We start from the raw sequence: 16,689 nt of genomic DNA, 5'->3' as shown, positions 1-16,689 counted from the left end.
TATGTTGCTTGGAACTGCACACAAGAATTTCACCCACTGTTGCACTTGTGTATATGGTAGTGTGACAATAAAGTGATATGATTTGATTTGACCACACCACTGAGTAATTTAAGAAATTCTAATTTTCTTGGAATCGAACATCAGCAGTGGATGATGACGTGGAACGAGTTCATGAGAACGTAAGAACACAAAAGAATGCACATTGAGAAACAGCCAAGGTCTTTTTAGCAAGTCAGTCCACTGTCGGCCATGTTTGTCACGCTCTAGGGAAGCTATTTACAGTTATGACAGTGCAGCTCCTATATACTTCAATGGGGAAAGACCGATATCTCCACAACAGTTGGTCAAGATTATGATCAAAGAACATATTTCAAATCAGCAGTAAAATCTGACAACACCGGTAATATAAATTGTACCGATTACGCTAAAAACCGCAATTTTCCCAGCTTGTATAGCTAATTGGGTTTTTTACTTGTAAGGCGGGACTTCCTTTATACATCCACTGCCCGCTGGCTGCCATTGGGTGTTTCAATTTCGTCCAGTCATGTTAATAGAAGAGGCCTGTCTCTGCTAAATAGTCTCTGATATTGACTAATTTACATTGGCTGTGTCTCAATTCGAAGCCTGTGTGCTCCAGTGGTTGCATTTGTCAGCCGCTTATGTCACAGAGGCTGTCTTGTTTCAGAAAAGCAAGTAGGACCCTCCGTCTGCAACCTTTGAATGCAAATTCTTTACTTCTTTTACATACATTTCGGAGGATACAAGAGTTGTATGCTTCATTGGCACTTACAATCCACAATTCTGTGCTTCAACAGGAACATACACCATTTCTTAGAAACAATTATGCAGATTTAAACGAATATACGATGGAAGGAATGTTCATTCCCAAGTTGAAGTACCTCTGTAGAAAGGGTGTAAAATATATAATAGCTCAGATTTGTTTTTTGGACACTATCCGTTAGGTTTAGGTTTAAGATTTTGGGTAGGGAGGCATGTTTTGTTCATTTCAACCCCCAGAGAGCATTTAATTTGCATTTAGCACCCCTCAGTAGACATTCCACATTAAAACATCTGCAATGAATTATTAGTCATTTATAAACCCTTTTATAATATCTTAAAGAGAACATTAATGTAAAGTTTTACCATTTTTATTTGTTGTTGCTGACAAAATCCAAAACCTTACTGTATTATTGGAACACCCCTAAATGTGATTTCTTCACATACTTGATGGTTCAAGTTTAAATGTGTGCGCAAATGAGAGGGGAAGATTTTCAACAAATAATGACGTACATTTTTGTTTTATCTTCATACAAAGCTATCGGATGGCTTCACTTTGAAATCAGCTTAATAAAGAACCAAACTCTACGTTTCAAGAGCAGTTTCAGCCTTATTTTCTGGAAGGCCCATAGCCTTGAATGTCTTATTATGTCTCGGCATGAGGTGTAGATATCAGACGTGAGTGAGACTGCCTCTCATCCAGAACAGCAGTTAATTGCAGTGATTACCAGCATCACAGAGATAATTGTTATTTTCCATGGTTCAGATTGGGGCTTTTGGCGATCATTTGCTCTGTTTTAATGTGTATGTACTAGCTTGATAAACTGTTTTTTTCCCCTGGTGAATTCAGAAACAGCCCTTGTCTCGTAATGAGCCTAGAGGGAATCAGGCACTCCTGAAATTGCCAATTCTAATTTTACTTCTCAACTGCATGACACCTCTAATGAACTTTTAGCTCTGAATATCAGTACCACATTTGACTTTAACACATATTAAGAAGATGCACATTCTTGTTTTTCAACAATACAGTATTGTCTGTGGTTGGCAGCAGTCATAAAACTTAAAATTGCATCAATTCACACACACACACACACACATAAATATATATATTTGATTTGGAAAGATCTGCTTCTTGTAGAAACAAAACATATGCCGAGAATAATTTGTCTGCTCGACATAACATGAAACTATGACTTTAGCAGAGCAAAGTGTGGTGCAACATGCTCATTTGCGAGACAAAGAGTCAATTTTCCATCTGCGCATGTTTCTCAGGGGTGTGTGCAGATGAAAATCCGCTGCCATCAAACACCTTTCAGCATCACTTGCTGCGACACACAAATAGCTCCCAAAATAGGATTGCTTGCATGCGGGACACATCTGCTTTAAAGAGCCCGTAAAAGATGAATCATTTGTTCACCATGTACTATTTTGGAGATGACGCAGAGACTCACTGGAAATGCATCCATCCATCTGAAAGAAAAAAATATAGCCTTTGTGACTTTTCACCACATTTGGCAAATTAGTGCTCTAGACATTCATTTAAACCACATGAAAACACTATAGACCTGTTGTGGTCGGGTCTGTAGGTCTGAAACTCATTTGAACCCATAGCATAATGTTCATTAATAATTTCTTAATAACTTAATATCATTAATATCAAACATTATTCCATTATGGTAATGCAAAACAGATATTTAAATTAACTTTCAATTCTTTAATCATTTTCAATAAATGTCTATTTAAAAGTGCACAGTATTTTTTACCTCATTAAAAAAGTTTTCCTTTTAAAGACATGAATTGTAATTTTGCAGTATATGTATGAAGTCATGAGCACTCACATTCAAATGAAGACTCCAGTCACATCAGTAACCTTATAAAAGCTGTTTTATTCTACATGGAGAGGGTCCGCACATGGGGGCGGCCATTTTAGAATCACATGACCAGCCGAATACTACTCACTTAATCTCAGTAATCGTCCTGTTATTGGACACTTTTACTCATTGATTAAATTAATCATGACTGACTGTGAATACTAAATTTCTACAATGACATCTGAAACTGAAAACTAGTGATTTTAAATATTTAAAACCACTAGATGTCAGTGTAAGTCCAAGATGACACAAAGACAAAAGTTACTGAGTGCACCTTTAAATGTACTACTGGTTTTTGAGGCATTAAATTATTTCACTGTGTAAAAATGTATTTATTTATAAAAAAAATTTGGTTCCTGGGTATTAAGTGTTATTTCCTAATTGCTTATGCCTCAAAAGTATAGAAAATGGCTATTATTCCCCACCGATATTTTGAAATTGACCTATTTTCCAGAACATTCCAGATAGATTCAGTGCTGAGTAAACTTGGAGTAACTTCTAGAACTTTCTAGAACTTTCCAGTAGTATAAATAGTAGTATACATACAGGGGCCTTAAGCCCACCAGTTCAGTTTAGTTCCAGCTGCCTAAGTGGATACATATCAAGACCTTGCTGGACACCTTGAAGTATGATGAGTACAGCTGGGAGGTCATAGGAGACTTCAAAATGGTGGCATTCCTGATGGGTCTCCAAGGCAGTTTTACCAAGTTTCCCTGCTATCTTCACCTTTGGGACAGCAGGGACCGAGTTCTCTGTGGGGAGAATCAATGTCAAGTGGGAGCCACTGTTGGACCCCCGGAAGGTGCCGTTGCCACCACCGCACATCAAATTGGGCCTTATGAAACAATTTTCCAGCGCTCTTCCCTAAGCTGTCTGAGGCAAAGGTCAAAGCCAGAGTCTTCGTCGGACACAGATAAAGAAGATCCTGGAGCGCAATGAATTCCCCAGGAAGCTCACTAGTAATGAGAAAGCGGCGTGGAACAGTTTTGTCACAGTGGTTCGGGGCTTCCTGGGCAATCACAAGGCTGAAAACTATGTGGAGCTGGTTAAGACTCTGGTGAAGAACTATGGCACAATGGGCTGTAGGATGTCCCTCAGAGTTCATATCCTTGATGCTCATCTTGATAAATTCAAGGAGAACATGGGAGTGTACTCGGAGGAGCAAGGCGAGCGCTTCCATCAGGATATACAGGACTTTGAACGCCGCTACCAAGGACAGTATAACCAGAACATGATAGAAGACAACATTTGGGGACTGATTCGTGAAAGTAATTTACAGTACAATCGTAAATCTCGTAAATATTGTTTTTTTTTCTGACTTTATGTGAATGAAAAGACACAAATTCACCCGTTTACTTATTGGAAATAGGTCAATTTCAAAATATCACTGTCCTGGTCACAGAAGCAAAGTTTGTGGGGAATAATAACACTTTTCTATACTTTTGAGGCATAAGCAATTAGGAAATAACACTTACTATCAGGAACAATATAATTTTATAAATGACCAATGAATGTATTACAGTATTGCAGTGTTGCCAGGAGAAGTTAAAGTTCCTAGCCCAAGCAATAAAGTTCCTCCCACAAAACAGAACTCTACTATTGATTCACTAAACATTCGAATATTATACTGGTTATACTAGTAAAAGTGAATATATTATATAATATAATATAATATAAAGGGGGAATCTTCTCTGTAGGAGCATCTATCTAAACAGCAATTTGAATTAACATTAGTGTCTTACGGAAAATCCGTCAAACAAAAATAATAATTAATTGACTTTAAAACAGCCTGCATTTATGATCATTCTAAACTTTATTTGGTCCTATTTTTCATGTTACAGTGTAATTTTCAGTGTATGGTGTAATCTTTGTTTTAAAAAAAGTAATTTTGTTTTAAAAATCTATAATTTATGAAGTCATTTAAAAGTAAATAAATTGGTCATATAAAAATCTGATTGCACTTTATTGAGGTAATTAGTAATTTGTGGTTGACTGCTATTTTTGAGTAACTTACCCAACACTGGTCATTTTGTAGATAAACAATAACATGAAGCTTTTTTGCCAACAAAAATTGTCATCTATTAAAATGTATATTTACAGTGAGGTCTAAAGGTCTGAGACTACTTTTTTCCTCATTTAAATCTGAAAAGAAAATTATAAGAGGTATTGATTAATTGGACTTTGATCAACTAGTGAAAGGCCCCACTCATGTACAGGGCACACTTGATCTTGTATTAGCATGGTTTGTCTGTTTACGGCATGAAAATATGTAATATTTGTTTATCATTAAGGCTTCAGAATACTTCGGTTGACCACATTGCTGACCTCTCCGCACACAGTATGCGTTATGCAAATCTGGCCATCAGCACAGTCCACACGCGGCCCAGATTTTGTCCACAGACGGACAGTCCTCATCTGTGCGCATTGTCTGCGCATGTGCCTGCCGTTGACTTTACTTTGACAATACATCAAGTATCCCAAATGGCACACTTGATGTGGAGTTGCGGTCTCATGACCTTCATTTCCGCATTCAGGCAAAGTCCACAAGACTGTAGGGCAGGGGTCCCCAAACTTTTTTCTATGAGGGCCACATCATTTTTCCTTTCTATAATGGAGGGCCGTAGTCTAACAGAAAATGGCATGGGCCGGAGTGATTTATTGTGGAGATTTTATTATGATTTTAAATGGATTTACAGTATTATGCCTCCTAATGCTAGATTAATTTATTATTTATGCACCATACATATCAAGTGATATACAGCCTATTAAAAGAGCATTATTACTATCGTAATGACATTTTTTCATATTCTTTGCTATTGAAATCAAATAATTTACTTACTCATGCGTATTAGGCTAATCAGTGTGAACTATGTCCCCTTGATGCGCCAACCATACTAGGAGCTCCGTCAGTCGTTATGCTGGCCAGCTTAGACCAGTCTAGATCCAACTCTTCTATCGTTTGGCACACTTTACCAAAAATATCCTCCCCTGTCCTAGTACCTTTGAGACTTTTTAGGGCTGCCAGCTCCTCGGACACTTCAAAGTTTGAGCTAACTCCGCGAAGAAAATTGAGCAGCTGTGCCGTGTCCTGCACGTCATTACTTTCATCCAGTGCTAATGCAAAAAAATCTAAATCTTTCACTTTTTCCTTCAGCTGGGCATATTATACCCCATTTCTTCAATTCGTCTGGTGATTGTACTTGCGGACAGACTCACCGCATTTAAGACGTCTTTCTTATCGGGGCACACCTCCTCCACAACAGCATTCATACATTCTTTACGAACTCACCATCACTGAATGTCCTACCGCAGGTTGCAATCAGTTTAGCTACCTGAAAGCTAGCTCGAATGGATGACTGGTTCAACTGGGTTTGCCGTACAAACGTGTTTTGCTGAGCAGATAGTCCACTTTTTAGCTTCGACACTTTGTCTGCCCTCATTTGGCCTTGTAAACTCGCATACTTGTCTCTGTGGCGGGTTTCATAGTGTCGGCGCAGATTGTATTCTTTGAACACGGAGACTGTTTCTTGACAGATGAGGCAAACAGCCATTTCTTTGCATTGAACAAAAAATAATCACTTGTCCACTTTTGGTTAAATACCCTGCATTCTGAATCAACTTTTCTCTTTCCCAACCGTTTGGCCATTTTGTTGTCACTTTAAATTTTCTTGCTGGATCACGTGCACCCGCTCGATCACGATGGAATGTTAATCCGGGTGAATCTAACAAATAATTTGGCTACTTTAATAATTATAACTAAGGGAAATTTTATTTTGAAAGCCAATATGTATTATCAAACACAAATATGATATGATTAAAACATATTTAAAATTAAATTGTAAAAATATTTCTCTGCATGGCATTGTTCAGAGGGCCGGTCCAAATGTGGGGCCGTAGTTTGGGGACCCCTGCTGTAGGGTGTCCCATTTGACATTTCAGCACTCCGAGGGGTGCTCGCGAGCCCACCTTTGCACATCAATGTGGCAGATAAATCAGCATTTATCACACTTCCACATTCCGCTTAGCAGTGTAAAACAACTTCAAAGTTTCAATGACAGTGCCCATAGCACATAATTATTAGGGCCTATTTTATGTACAATTCATCTCAAATACGTAATCTAAATCTGTTTTATTATTTTAACCAGGATGTATGTAAGCAGGGAACACTTCACAGAGTAGAAGTACTTTTTTTTTGGTATTAGAGGAATGCAAGAATATAGTACAAACAAGAGTACCTTTATACATTAAAGAGCATTAGAACAAGACAGGGGTATACAGTATGCCACAATATTGAAAAATAAAGATTATACTGAGTATTTGAGATGATAATGATTGCATTGCTTTCATGTACTTACTTTTTATAATCTCCATGTATGACATAAGAGCCATTTAAAAATGTTCAAATAAAGAAACATTTCCATCTCAGAGTCCAATTACAGAAAATAATTGGTTTGATCGTTGTAAACATGGAGTACAATCCTCACGGTTTGAATGCCATGATTGGGGAGGCGTTCACTCGCGAGTCACAATCAAATGCAATGTATATAAATCATAGCAATGAAAATGTCAAAATAAACTTGAACATGAAAACAATGACATTAAAAGACTTTGACGCTTCTCTTCGGACTTGAGCACATTAATCCTCTGGGAGAAGCTTGAACAGCGTGTAGCTCTTCATGATCTGGGAAAACTTTGATCACCTCGCTCAGCAACCTACAGTTACACATTAAAGTGGTAGATAACACAGATGGTGAAGTGCTGTGTGAAGCTAAAGAAACAATTAAACGGATGATGTTTACTACCAAGTGTATCCAAGTTGGTTTAAAGGGGTCATGACATGAGAAACCAAATTTGCCTTGATCTTTTGGTATATAAGAGGTCTTTGTATCATTAAAACGTCCTGCAAGTTTAATATTTTAAGACGTCATCCCCATTCTAAACGAATCATTTATTTAATCAAGCTCAAAATACAGCTCGTTCTGGATTCATGGTTAGAAGTGACGTGTCGGTTAGAAGTGACGTAACAGCGTTTGCATATGACCGCCTCCAGCACAAGATAACTACGCTTTAAGCGCAAGACAACTACGCTCATTTCAGTATCGCCGTCGCCTCACAAGTGTTCAGTCGATGGACAGCGAGCTCTGACAGAGACTACTTGTGCACAGGAAAATTACGATGCCACACAGATGTGCTGTTCCTGGCTGTGGTCAAACAAAACCTCTGAATAAGCTGCCGAAAGATCCAGGCGTCAGGGAAAAATGGATGCAGTTTATTTTTTGCGGATCGACCCAGTCACGGCAGTGTTAACTTAAGCGTTTGTTCTGTACATTTTAAGGATGACTGTTTTGAGAACAAATCTCAATATGATGCTGGCTTTGCCAGAAAACTGTTGCTCAAAGATAAGTCCGTGCCGACTATTCTGGGAACAACGACGACGCAAACTGTAAGTAATCTATTTTAAACTTTAAACTACTTTTTAAAGCGCAATTTCATTCATTATGAATAATCACAGTGTTTTTACTTAGTTTACTTGCATATTGTTCTGGCTGGAGGCGTCAATAATTGATACATAGGCACTGACGTTAGCCAATCATAACAGTGGGCGTTAACACTGAAGTCTTAAATGGAAAACGCCCCCAAAACAGACTGTTTGAATCAGAGGATGAGAAACAGGGTGGGAAAAGGTCATAAATCACTAGATTTTAAAAGTTTTTCTTAAAAAAAAATATATTAATACTATAATTGCACCTAAGGGAACATAATAATACAATAAAAAAAAACATGTCATGACCCCTTTAAGTTATATATAAAAACTGGCGATCATCCATAGATTCTGATTCTGCTCCTTTAAAGGCTAAACATCCTACCCAAGTCTAAGCCTTGTCTGAATGATTCCATCATGCTCTCAGGCAGGTCTGCAGAATGAAAGACAATGGAAAAAGCTTCTAGTTTCTTATGAAATGTTAAGGGATGCCTTGTTTCAAGTTCAGAGAGCTGTGTCAGAAGCAAACTCGAAGTTCCTCTCTGATATCATTGAAATAAAAACTTTCATAAACCTCGAACTCTAAACTCTTGTCAATCCCTCTGTTGGTGTTTATCCCGTTGTGTCTACATTGGTCTGGGAAAGGTTTTTAGATTCTTTGTTGACAAGATAGTGGATATTAGATATTGCATATCCTACTGTCTGCTCATGATCCATCAGTCCCTTCTATTTGCTCTGGAGCTTCAAGCCAGTTTAAACCTATTTCACTTTCTTTTTTACAAGAAGTTGTTGGTCCGCTAAAGCCTACATCCTCTCCCATAGACGTCATTCCCTCACATCTTCTTAGACATGTTTTTGGTGCTGCTGGGTCCAGGATCTAGGTAATTATCAACAAGTGTCTTACAATAGGGACTGTACCAGATTATTTCAAACATGCCACTGTACAACCCGTTCTTATAAGGCATAATCTAGACCCTACAGTTATATCTCATTTTAGACCTACTGTATCTCTAACCTTCTTAACGTTTTAGGAAAAATAGTCCTCTATCAACTAAATTCTTTTTTTTTATATAAAAATAAGATATTTAAAATATTCCAGTCAGGTTTTAGGACACATCATAATACTTGGATCTGCACTTATAAAAGTCTTTAATGATATGATTAACTCTGCAGTCCTTGTGCTTTATGATCTGAGTACTGCATTTGAAACAGTCAATGAAGGTGTTCTCATTTCTCTTGAGTAATGTGTAAGCATCCAAGGAAATGCCTTCAGCTGGTTTAAATCTTACCTGAAGAATAGAAGATTTTCAGTCAGTATTGGTGAATTTTCATCTTGTGTTGCTCATCTTACTTGCGGGGTTGCTCAAGACTCCATTCTTGTTCCTATTTTATTGTTTTTTTACTGTATATGTTTCCCTTAGTTTGTGATTTTAAGAAAGGCATTTTGTCCTGAAACAAAATGATTAGAGTGTCTTAGAATCCTTACTGGCAAGTTTATCAGGGTTTCTTAAAATTCTTAAACCTCAGCGAGAGTAAAACCGAGGTCATTGTGTTTGGTCCTCCAATGCCAGTGATATCCTCAACCTTAATCTTGGCGATCTGTCCCCCTATGTTACACCGTTGGTGAAAAACTTGGGTGTTTTATTTGAATGTGCCCTTAAGTTTGATAAACAGGTTCATTCAGTTCTCAAATCTAGTTTTTACCATTTACCAGTTTCTTTTCTCTCTTTCAAGCACTTTGAAAGAGTGATTCATGCTTTTATCTCCTCTAAACATGACTACTGTAATTCTCACTACATAGTAATAATCCAATCTTCTCTTGCTCGATTGTAATTGGTTCAGAATGTTCTCTTTGTTTTAAGGTCTCAGGTCCTCCGACCAGAGAATTTTGGTCTAGACTGAAACTGAGAGGCGACCATGGTTTTTGCAGTAGCTGCCCCCCTGATCTGGAACAAACTATCTGTTTTTATTAGAACTGCCTCATCAGTACATGATTTGAAATCAGTTAAAAACTCACCTCTTTTCTCAAGCTTCTAATAAGTCTTCGAGATTTTTGGATTTTGTCTAAAATTGCTATTTTTACATTGTATATTTTCTATACTGTAATTGTTCTTGTACAGCACATTGGTCAAGTATTGTTGTTTTTTATTTTGCTTTATAAATAAATTGACATTGACATTTTGAACAACTTAAGACATAGAAAAGTTATGATATAATTAAGTGTTGGGTAAGTTACACACAAAAAGTAATCCATTGCAAATTGCTAATTATTCCTCTAAAATTGTAATCAGATAGCTTTACTGATTAATCCATTGAAAAGGTACTCATGATTTTACTTAAGTTACTTTCCAAAACAATTTTCATTGAAAAGTTTGTTTTTCCACTCATTACAGCTGTAATCTGATTACAATAATTTAAAATGTAATGTATTACACTACTTTTTGTGTAAAGAGAAAATAGATTAAAGCAACTACTTTGTAATCACATAAATAACAAAAGTGCCTCTGGTAAGAAATCTCTAAGTTTTTCACTGAAACCTGTTTCTAGAGTCTCTAGTTTCATCTGATATGCCGCTTTATAAAATCTGTTCATGTTTTGATTGTCAGCGCCCTGATAAACACGATGTCCACATACAAGGATTTTGGGATGTTATTCTCACAATAGTAGAAAAAACATGTTACTAAACATAACACATCTGTGGTCATTTAGCTTAATTTTAATATACATTTTGTTATGTTTAATTTTGTTATCACTGCAGATTCTATTCATTAACATTAGTTATGCATTGCTATATACTGTGTATTTTCACATTAAGAATTAATTGATTCACCCAAAAGCTGAAAATGTTGCTTCCATATGCAATTAGGATGAAAGTAAGTTGCATTTCAAACTGTTCTAAGACCAGTGCAGACAGACAGCATGCTGGAGGTTAAGTCATTTACTAAATAGGGAGCAAGGGAGCATCCTATAGCCTTCTATGCAGCTAAGTGCAATCCTAAAATCCAAACAAAAGTTGAGTTTCATGCTGCAGATGATGTTTGGACCACACAACATGTTTGACACACATAGTACAATGATTATCAGTACATAGATTCAGAATTGTGTAATGTATTGTTTTATTTTAACATGGTTGGCAGTGATTGGATGATGCTGGACATTACTTTGAAAAATAATTATTTATTCAGCTTTACAGAAATGAATCTGTAATGTCTGTAACGTCTCAAAAACATGAATAACTAACACTCCTGGAAACATAATAAACAATTTGATGAAACAATCTGACTTTCTATAGTTTAGTGTTATTAAAAATTTCACAATGTATCTATCTATTTAAAAAAAAAATGTTTTTTTGCATGTTTATTAGGTTCTACTAGATACAATAAAAAAGGGAAATGAAAAATGCACATAGCAGTCAGGTCCGTGTATCATCCGATCATTCGATTATTCCATTTAATCTGGCAAACCAAAAACGAAATAACGAATCAATGTTTTGTTTTTCTGTTTTTCTGTATGAACCAAATATGAAAATTTTCGTTCATTTGATTGCTTTCAGCTCGAAACGGGAAATATAATAAACAAGGAAACCAAAACGAAATAATGGGTCGAATATACGTTGTCTTTATTTTTCTTTATTTGTTTTCCTATTTCCCACGGTGGAATCAATTCTGTTTCGCGCATGCGCAGTGGATAGTTTCAAAGGAGTAGGTCGCTGAGTGCCAAAAGCGTAGGGTTCGGTCCCAGCTGGTCAAACTTTCCAGTTCAAATGGCACTAGGCGCAAAATGAAGCCTTGGATGTTTTATGAATCTGGTCCATGGAGCACAGATTTTATCAGCTGGCAATTTTCATTGCACATTTAAGAGTGCAAGTTGCAACTATTATTAACAATAATTGAAAGCTGAGGCTTATCAGTAGCAGTAACAATGAACATAGGCCTATGTGCAGTTATGTCACCAACACTCATTCATTATGGAATATTATTAACAGTGAGGACACAAAAAGTGTCCACATCATCTCAAGCACATTTATCGTCCAAAACCATTGTCAAACTGAGGTTATGTACTGTATCAGCTGAATGAGCAAGCTTCCAGGAACTGTTACTACTACTTCTTCTTCTTCTTCTTCTACTACTAGTACTACTACTACACACACACACACACGCACACACACACACACACACACACACACACACACACACACACACACACACACGAAGCCGAAAACGTCAGTTCAGTGCTTCGCAACCCAGACGGGGTGAATTTATGAATGAACGCGTGAAAGTTCTGTTGCAAAAAAACAATGTTGTTACGTATCAGCTCACTATTTTAAGTGGGTATACGAAAATATCTGACCGTTCCTTGTGGGTATATATCGTATAGGCTACCTGCGTATCACGTAGACTAGTGATAGGTCTAGTATGGGTGACCATATTTTGATTACCAAATACCAGGACACTCGGCCCGGCAAACAGATACTCAAATGATACTCGAATTTTACTCAAAGATGCCTTATTAATTTCAATACATTTAAAGTAGGCTATGCCTCCTCTGTATGGATAGAAAATTGTTATATTACAAGACACAAATTCAGATAGGCTTCTCAGAGGTTACTCAACATGTTTTATTATGACAGGTTTCAAAAATAATGAATGAAATAATGTCTCTTCTGTATTAGAAAAATAAATATATAAATAATAAATGACTAAAAGAAATACCTCCAAATTGAACAAAAATAGCTCTCACAAACTTACAAAAACGAACTAACAAAATATATTTATATCTTTAGTTTTCTTCCTCTTTATCCTGTTTTTCTTCCTCATCCTCCTTGTTTGCCCATCTATATTTGGCTGTAGAGCTGATCTTTCCCAGCAGTTTTTTGAAAACCAGGACATTTTCATCACTTTATAAAAAACAGCCAGGACGGCCAGGACAGGACGTGAAAACAGGACATGTCCTGGGAAAACAGGACTGTTGGTCACCCTAGTTTAGTATGCAACATGTTTTACTTTTTTTTATATCACGTAACGTTACCTCATTTATTGCTCGAGAGACAGCAATGTCAAGGTCTGAATCAGAAGTGTGTCCTTTTCTCCGCATATTATGCTTGGCAAGTAGTCTCCGGATGCTGATCTCAGAGCTTCCACGCTGGACACCCATTTCTTGCATCTTTACTGAGATCTCATGATATGGCATTCCATTCATAAACATGTCCTCAATAAAAGACATGTATGGTTCGAGTGCCATTTGAACTGGAAAGTTTGACCAACTGGGACCGAACCCTACGCTTTTGGCGCTCAGCGACCTACTCCTTTGAAACTATCCACTGCGCATGCGCGAAACAGAATTGATTCCACCGTGGGAAATAGGAAAACAAATAAAGAAAAATAAAGACAACGTATATTCGACCCATTATTTCATTTTGGTTTCCTTGTTTATTATATTTCCCGTTTCGAGCTGAAAGCAATCAAACGAACGAAAATTTTCATATTTGGTTCATACAGAAAAACAGAAAAACAAAACATTGATTCGTTATTTCGTTTTTGGTTTGCCAGATTAAATGGAATAATCGAATGATCGGATGATACACGGACCCAGTCATGCGGTGTCTCAGAAAGTTCAAATTTAAAGGAATATTACAAGTTCAATTCAACTTAAGTTCAGTCTGCAGCATTTGTGGCACAGTGTTGATTAACACAAAACATGACTAAGACTAGTCCTCCTTTTCTTAAAAAAAAAAAAATAAGAAGAGCAAAAATCAAAGTTATGAGGCATTTACAATGGAAGTGAATGGAGGGTTTAAAGGCAGGAATGTGCAACTTATAATTGTATAATACACATTTACATTAAATCTTCTGTTAAAGCTGTAAAGTTATTTAAATCATCATTTTAAGGTTTTAGTGTTTACAGCCTTACATCCTTGTGCAAGAAGCTGTAAAATTAGATAACTTTACACAGAACTGGTGAGTATACAATTTTATCACACTAAAATCATGTTCACAAACGTATTGTTTACTTCCTGTGGCTCTAATTTTGAAAGAATGTGTATTTAAATTTTATGAGCTGGTCCCATTCACTTTTTTTTTTTTTTTAAGAAAAGTAGGGTGTGTGCAAATCAATATTTGCTGCCTGATGAGCACAAAATACACTTGTATTAAACCTGGAATATTCCTAAATAGTTCTGCAGTGGGGCAAATTCATTTTTCAAATATCCCATATAGTTTTTTCCATTAAAACTAAATATATGCATATTAAAAATGTGATGTTTGTTTGAAATAGTTACTTTTGCACTATACCAACTGCTGAGTATTGAGCTGTACTAATGAACAACATATAATGAGGTATAATTACTTTCCAGGGCACCTTGCAAATACACATTGCTGGTGTTATTGTTATATTAATTATGTTTACATGGTTGGCAATGTAAAGTGTGACCAATCATTGTTAAAATGCACAAAGAGTCTGTATGACTCATTTCAGTAGTAGGGAAGTGAGACCAGTAGGGGGGTCGGATCGCTTTCTCCTGATCTCCGTGCAGCCCCTCGGTCAAGTTCAGATCTCAGAGGTGGAGTGAGAGAGGGAGAACACTTCCCTCTCCAGCATCACAAACAAGGAATGCGCTTCATCGCCTAGGGGAGTGGATGGATGGAGGGGACAGGGTCATGAAGGTAACCACAACCTTTGGGTTGGATTTAGGGGGCTGTTACCGCAGAAGGAGCCTATCCATTATTAATAATCCAGGGAAGAGCGAGCCGGAGATCCTTGAACCGAAGCGCAACCATCGGCGAGTCATGTCCCCAACTGACAGCGCTTCCAGAGGAGCCGACGAAGAGGATAAAGGAGGATGAAGGAGGCAGGAGGCGAAGAGGCAGAGGAGGATTATAATGAAGTTGAGTGGCAAAGGACTGTGCACCATCGTCTCCAGCAGTCTGCTTTTCGTGTGCGCCCTGAGCGCCGTGGTCGTGGGATTCAGATGTATCGCGCTGGGCTCCAGGGTGCGAGCGCACTTCCACCTGGGCTCCGCGGCCGGCGCGTTTTACTCGGGGATCCTAGTGGCTGTTGGGCAGGTCCTGATGTGGACGGCGCTGATCTTTTGCCGGGGCAAGCCACAGTGTGGGAATTTCTTTCTCTTTGGGATCTTAGTGTTTCTTCTAGGGGTGCTGACGGCGTTCTCGGGCGCGGTGGTTGACGGCGACACGGTGTCGCTGGTAGAGAGGAAGTACGCGCACTATTGCCTTGACTCCGTGGATCTAAACCAGGCGTGCGACCGGCTTAAGGTTTACCAGAGGGGTCTGGTGGTTTCCACCATCCTTAACACTCTAGAGTGTCTCCTGGGGCTCTTGAACTTGGTGATTATTAAGCGCTACCAAACGGAGCGGATTCACCGGAGTCGCCGCGCGCAGAGGCGGAGCGCACGGACGATTATCCTCAACGAGGAGCGCGACTTCGCGGTCACGGAGTTCCAGCCGGTCTCTTACATCAACCTGGGGGTGTTACACGCTTTGAACGAGGCTGACGGGGAGGCCCACGGCAGGGGCCACCCGTCCATGGAGCTCCCTGGCTATTCACCCGCGGATCCGGAGCTCAATCACTCGTACCCGTTTTCTTACCCACTTCGCAACGAGTTGCCACCCGCCTACGAGGACATATTTCCCGGAGATACGTGCCACAATTAGCAAACGAGCTGTTGAGAATTGGGGGGTTGCTGTTTTGCAGTGACAATCAAGCATTTCTCACAATGAACTTTCAATGGCAGTGCAATGCGGATTGGGTGACAGGTTTATATTCTCCTGATCAGCCAGACTAATGTACTATTTATTCAGTGGAGGTTTCAGCGTTTGAAACAATACTGGCAATGAACTGTTGTCCCTATATGACAAGGTAAATATATACACAATTAAATGATTAAGTATACATGCAAGATTGTTAGTTATTTTTTACCCTCTGATTGATTGTATTCCCAATTCATTGATATAGTCATAAAATCCTGTACAAGATTCCTATTGGACTTTCTATTACAATTTGGAACCAATCCTAAAGAATCCTAATAGGAATTTTCTTGAAAAAAAAAAAAACCTTTTACAAGTTCCCTATAGAACTAATTACCAATCCGTGTCAGAAATGAACGTTTACATTAAGGATTTGATTTGATTAGCTGGGTTTTTTGCCTTTATGATGGCATATTTTGATGCCAAAATGGCCAAAAATGGTCATCTCAATGTTATCTTTGAAAGCTAGCTGTGTCTCATCCATTTATGTAAATTAGCTCAATTTAATTGATTCATTCTTACACATTCTTAAGACAAGGAATAGATCACCTTTTACCCCAAAAAATAAAAATCAACTTGTTTAATGCAATAATATGTAAAACTAGGACTATAACAGATTTTATTAATGATTTAAGATTTGTTTGGCCCCACATTTAGAACTTTGGGGTCATTTTTGCCCTGAGCCCACCTAAATGATAATATTCTCTCTAATTACTCTTAAAGAGTCATTTAAAGAAAATATATAGATATACCAGACAATCAAGAAATGATTCCAAAACAATGCAGAAAGGGTTCT

The 16,689-nt window shown here is 37.9% G+C and overlaps 1 protein-coding gene across 1 annotated transcript; it reads left to right on the top strand.

The window, feature by feature from the left end:
• The first annotated feature begins 14,735 nt into the window (after window positions 1–14,735).
• Window positions 14,736–15,803, top strand: LOC127660225 (transmembrane protein 271-like). Its single transcript, XM_052150352.1, has one exon. It carries the CDS (start codon window positions 15,009–15,011, stop codon window positions 15,798–15,800), a length of 792 nt encoding a protein of 263 aa, XP_052006312.1. The 5' UTR covers window positions 14,736–15,008; the 3' UTR covers window positions 15,801–15,803.
• The last annotated feature ends 886 nt before the right edge of the window (window positions 15,804–16,689 follow it).

Source organism: Xyrauchen texanus, chromosome 19 (genome assembly GCF_025860055.1).
Source record: "Xyrauchen texanus isolate HMW12.3.18 chromosome 19, RBS_HiC_50CHRs, whole genome shotgun sequence".
NCBI classification, from domain to species: domain Eukaryota; kingdom Metazoa; phylum Chordata; class Actinopteri; order Cypriniformes; family Catostomidae; genus Xyrauchen; species Xyrauchen texanus.
Note: the sequence above shows the minus strand (reverse complement) of the source record. Positions and strands in the feature narration are given on the sequence as shown.

Excerpts from the sequence above, each read along its gene's own strand:
- LOC127660225 (XM_052150352.1), top strand. The coding sequence starts at position 15,009 with ATGAAGTTGAGTGGCAAAGGACTGTGCACCATCGTCTCCAGCAGTCTG.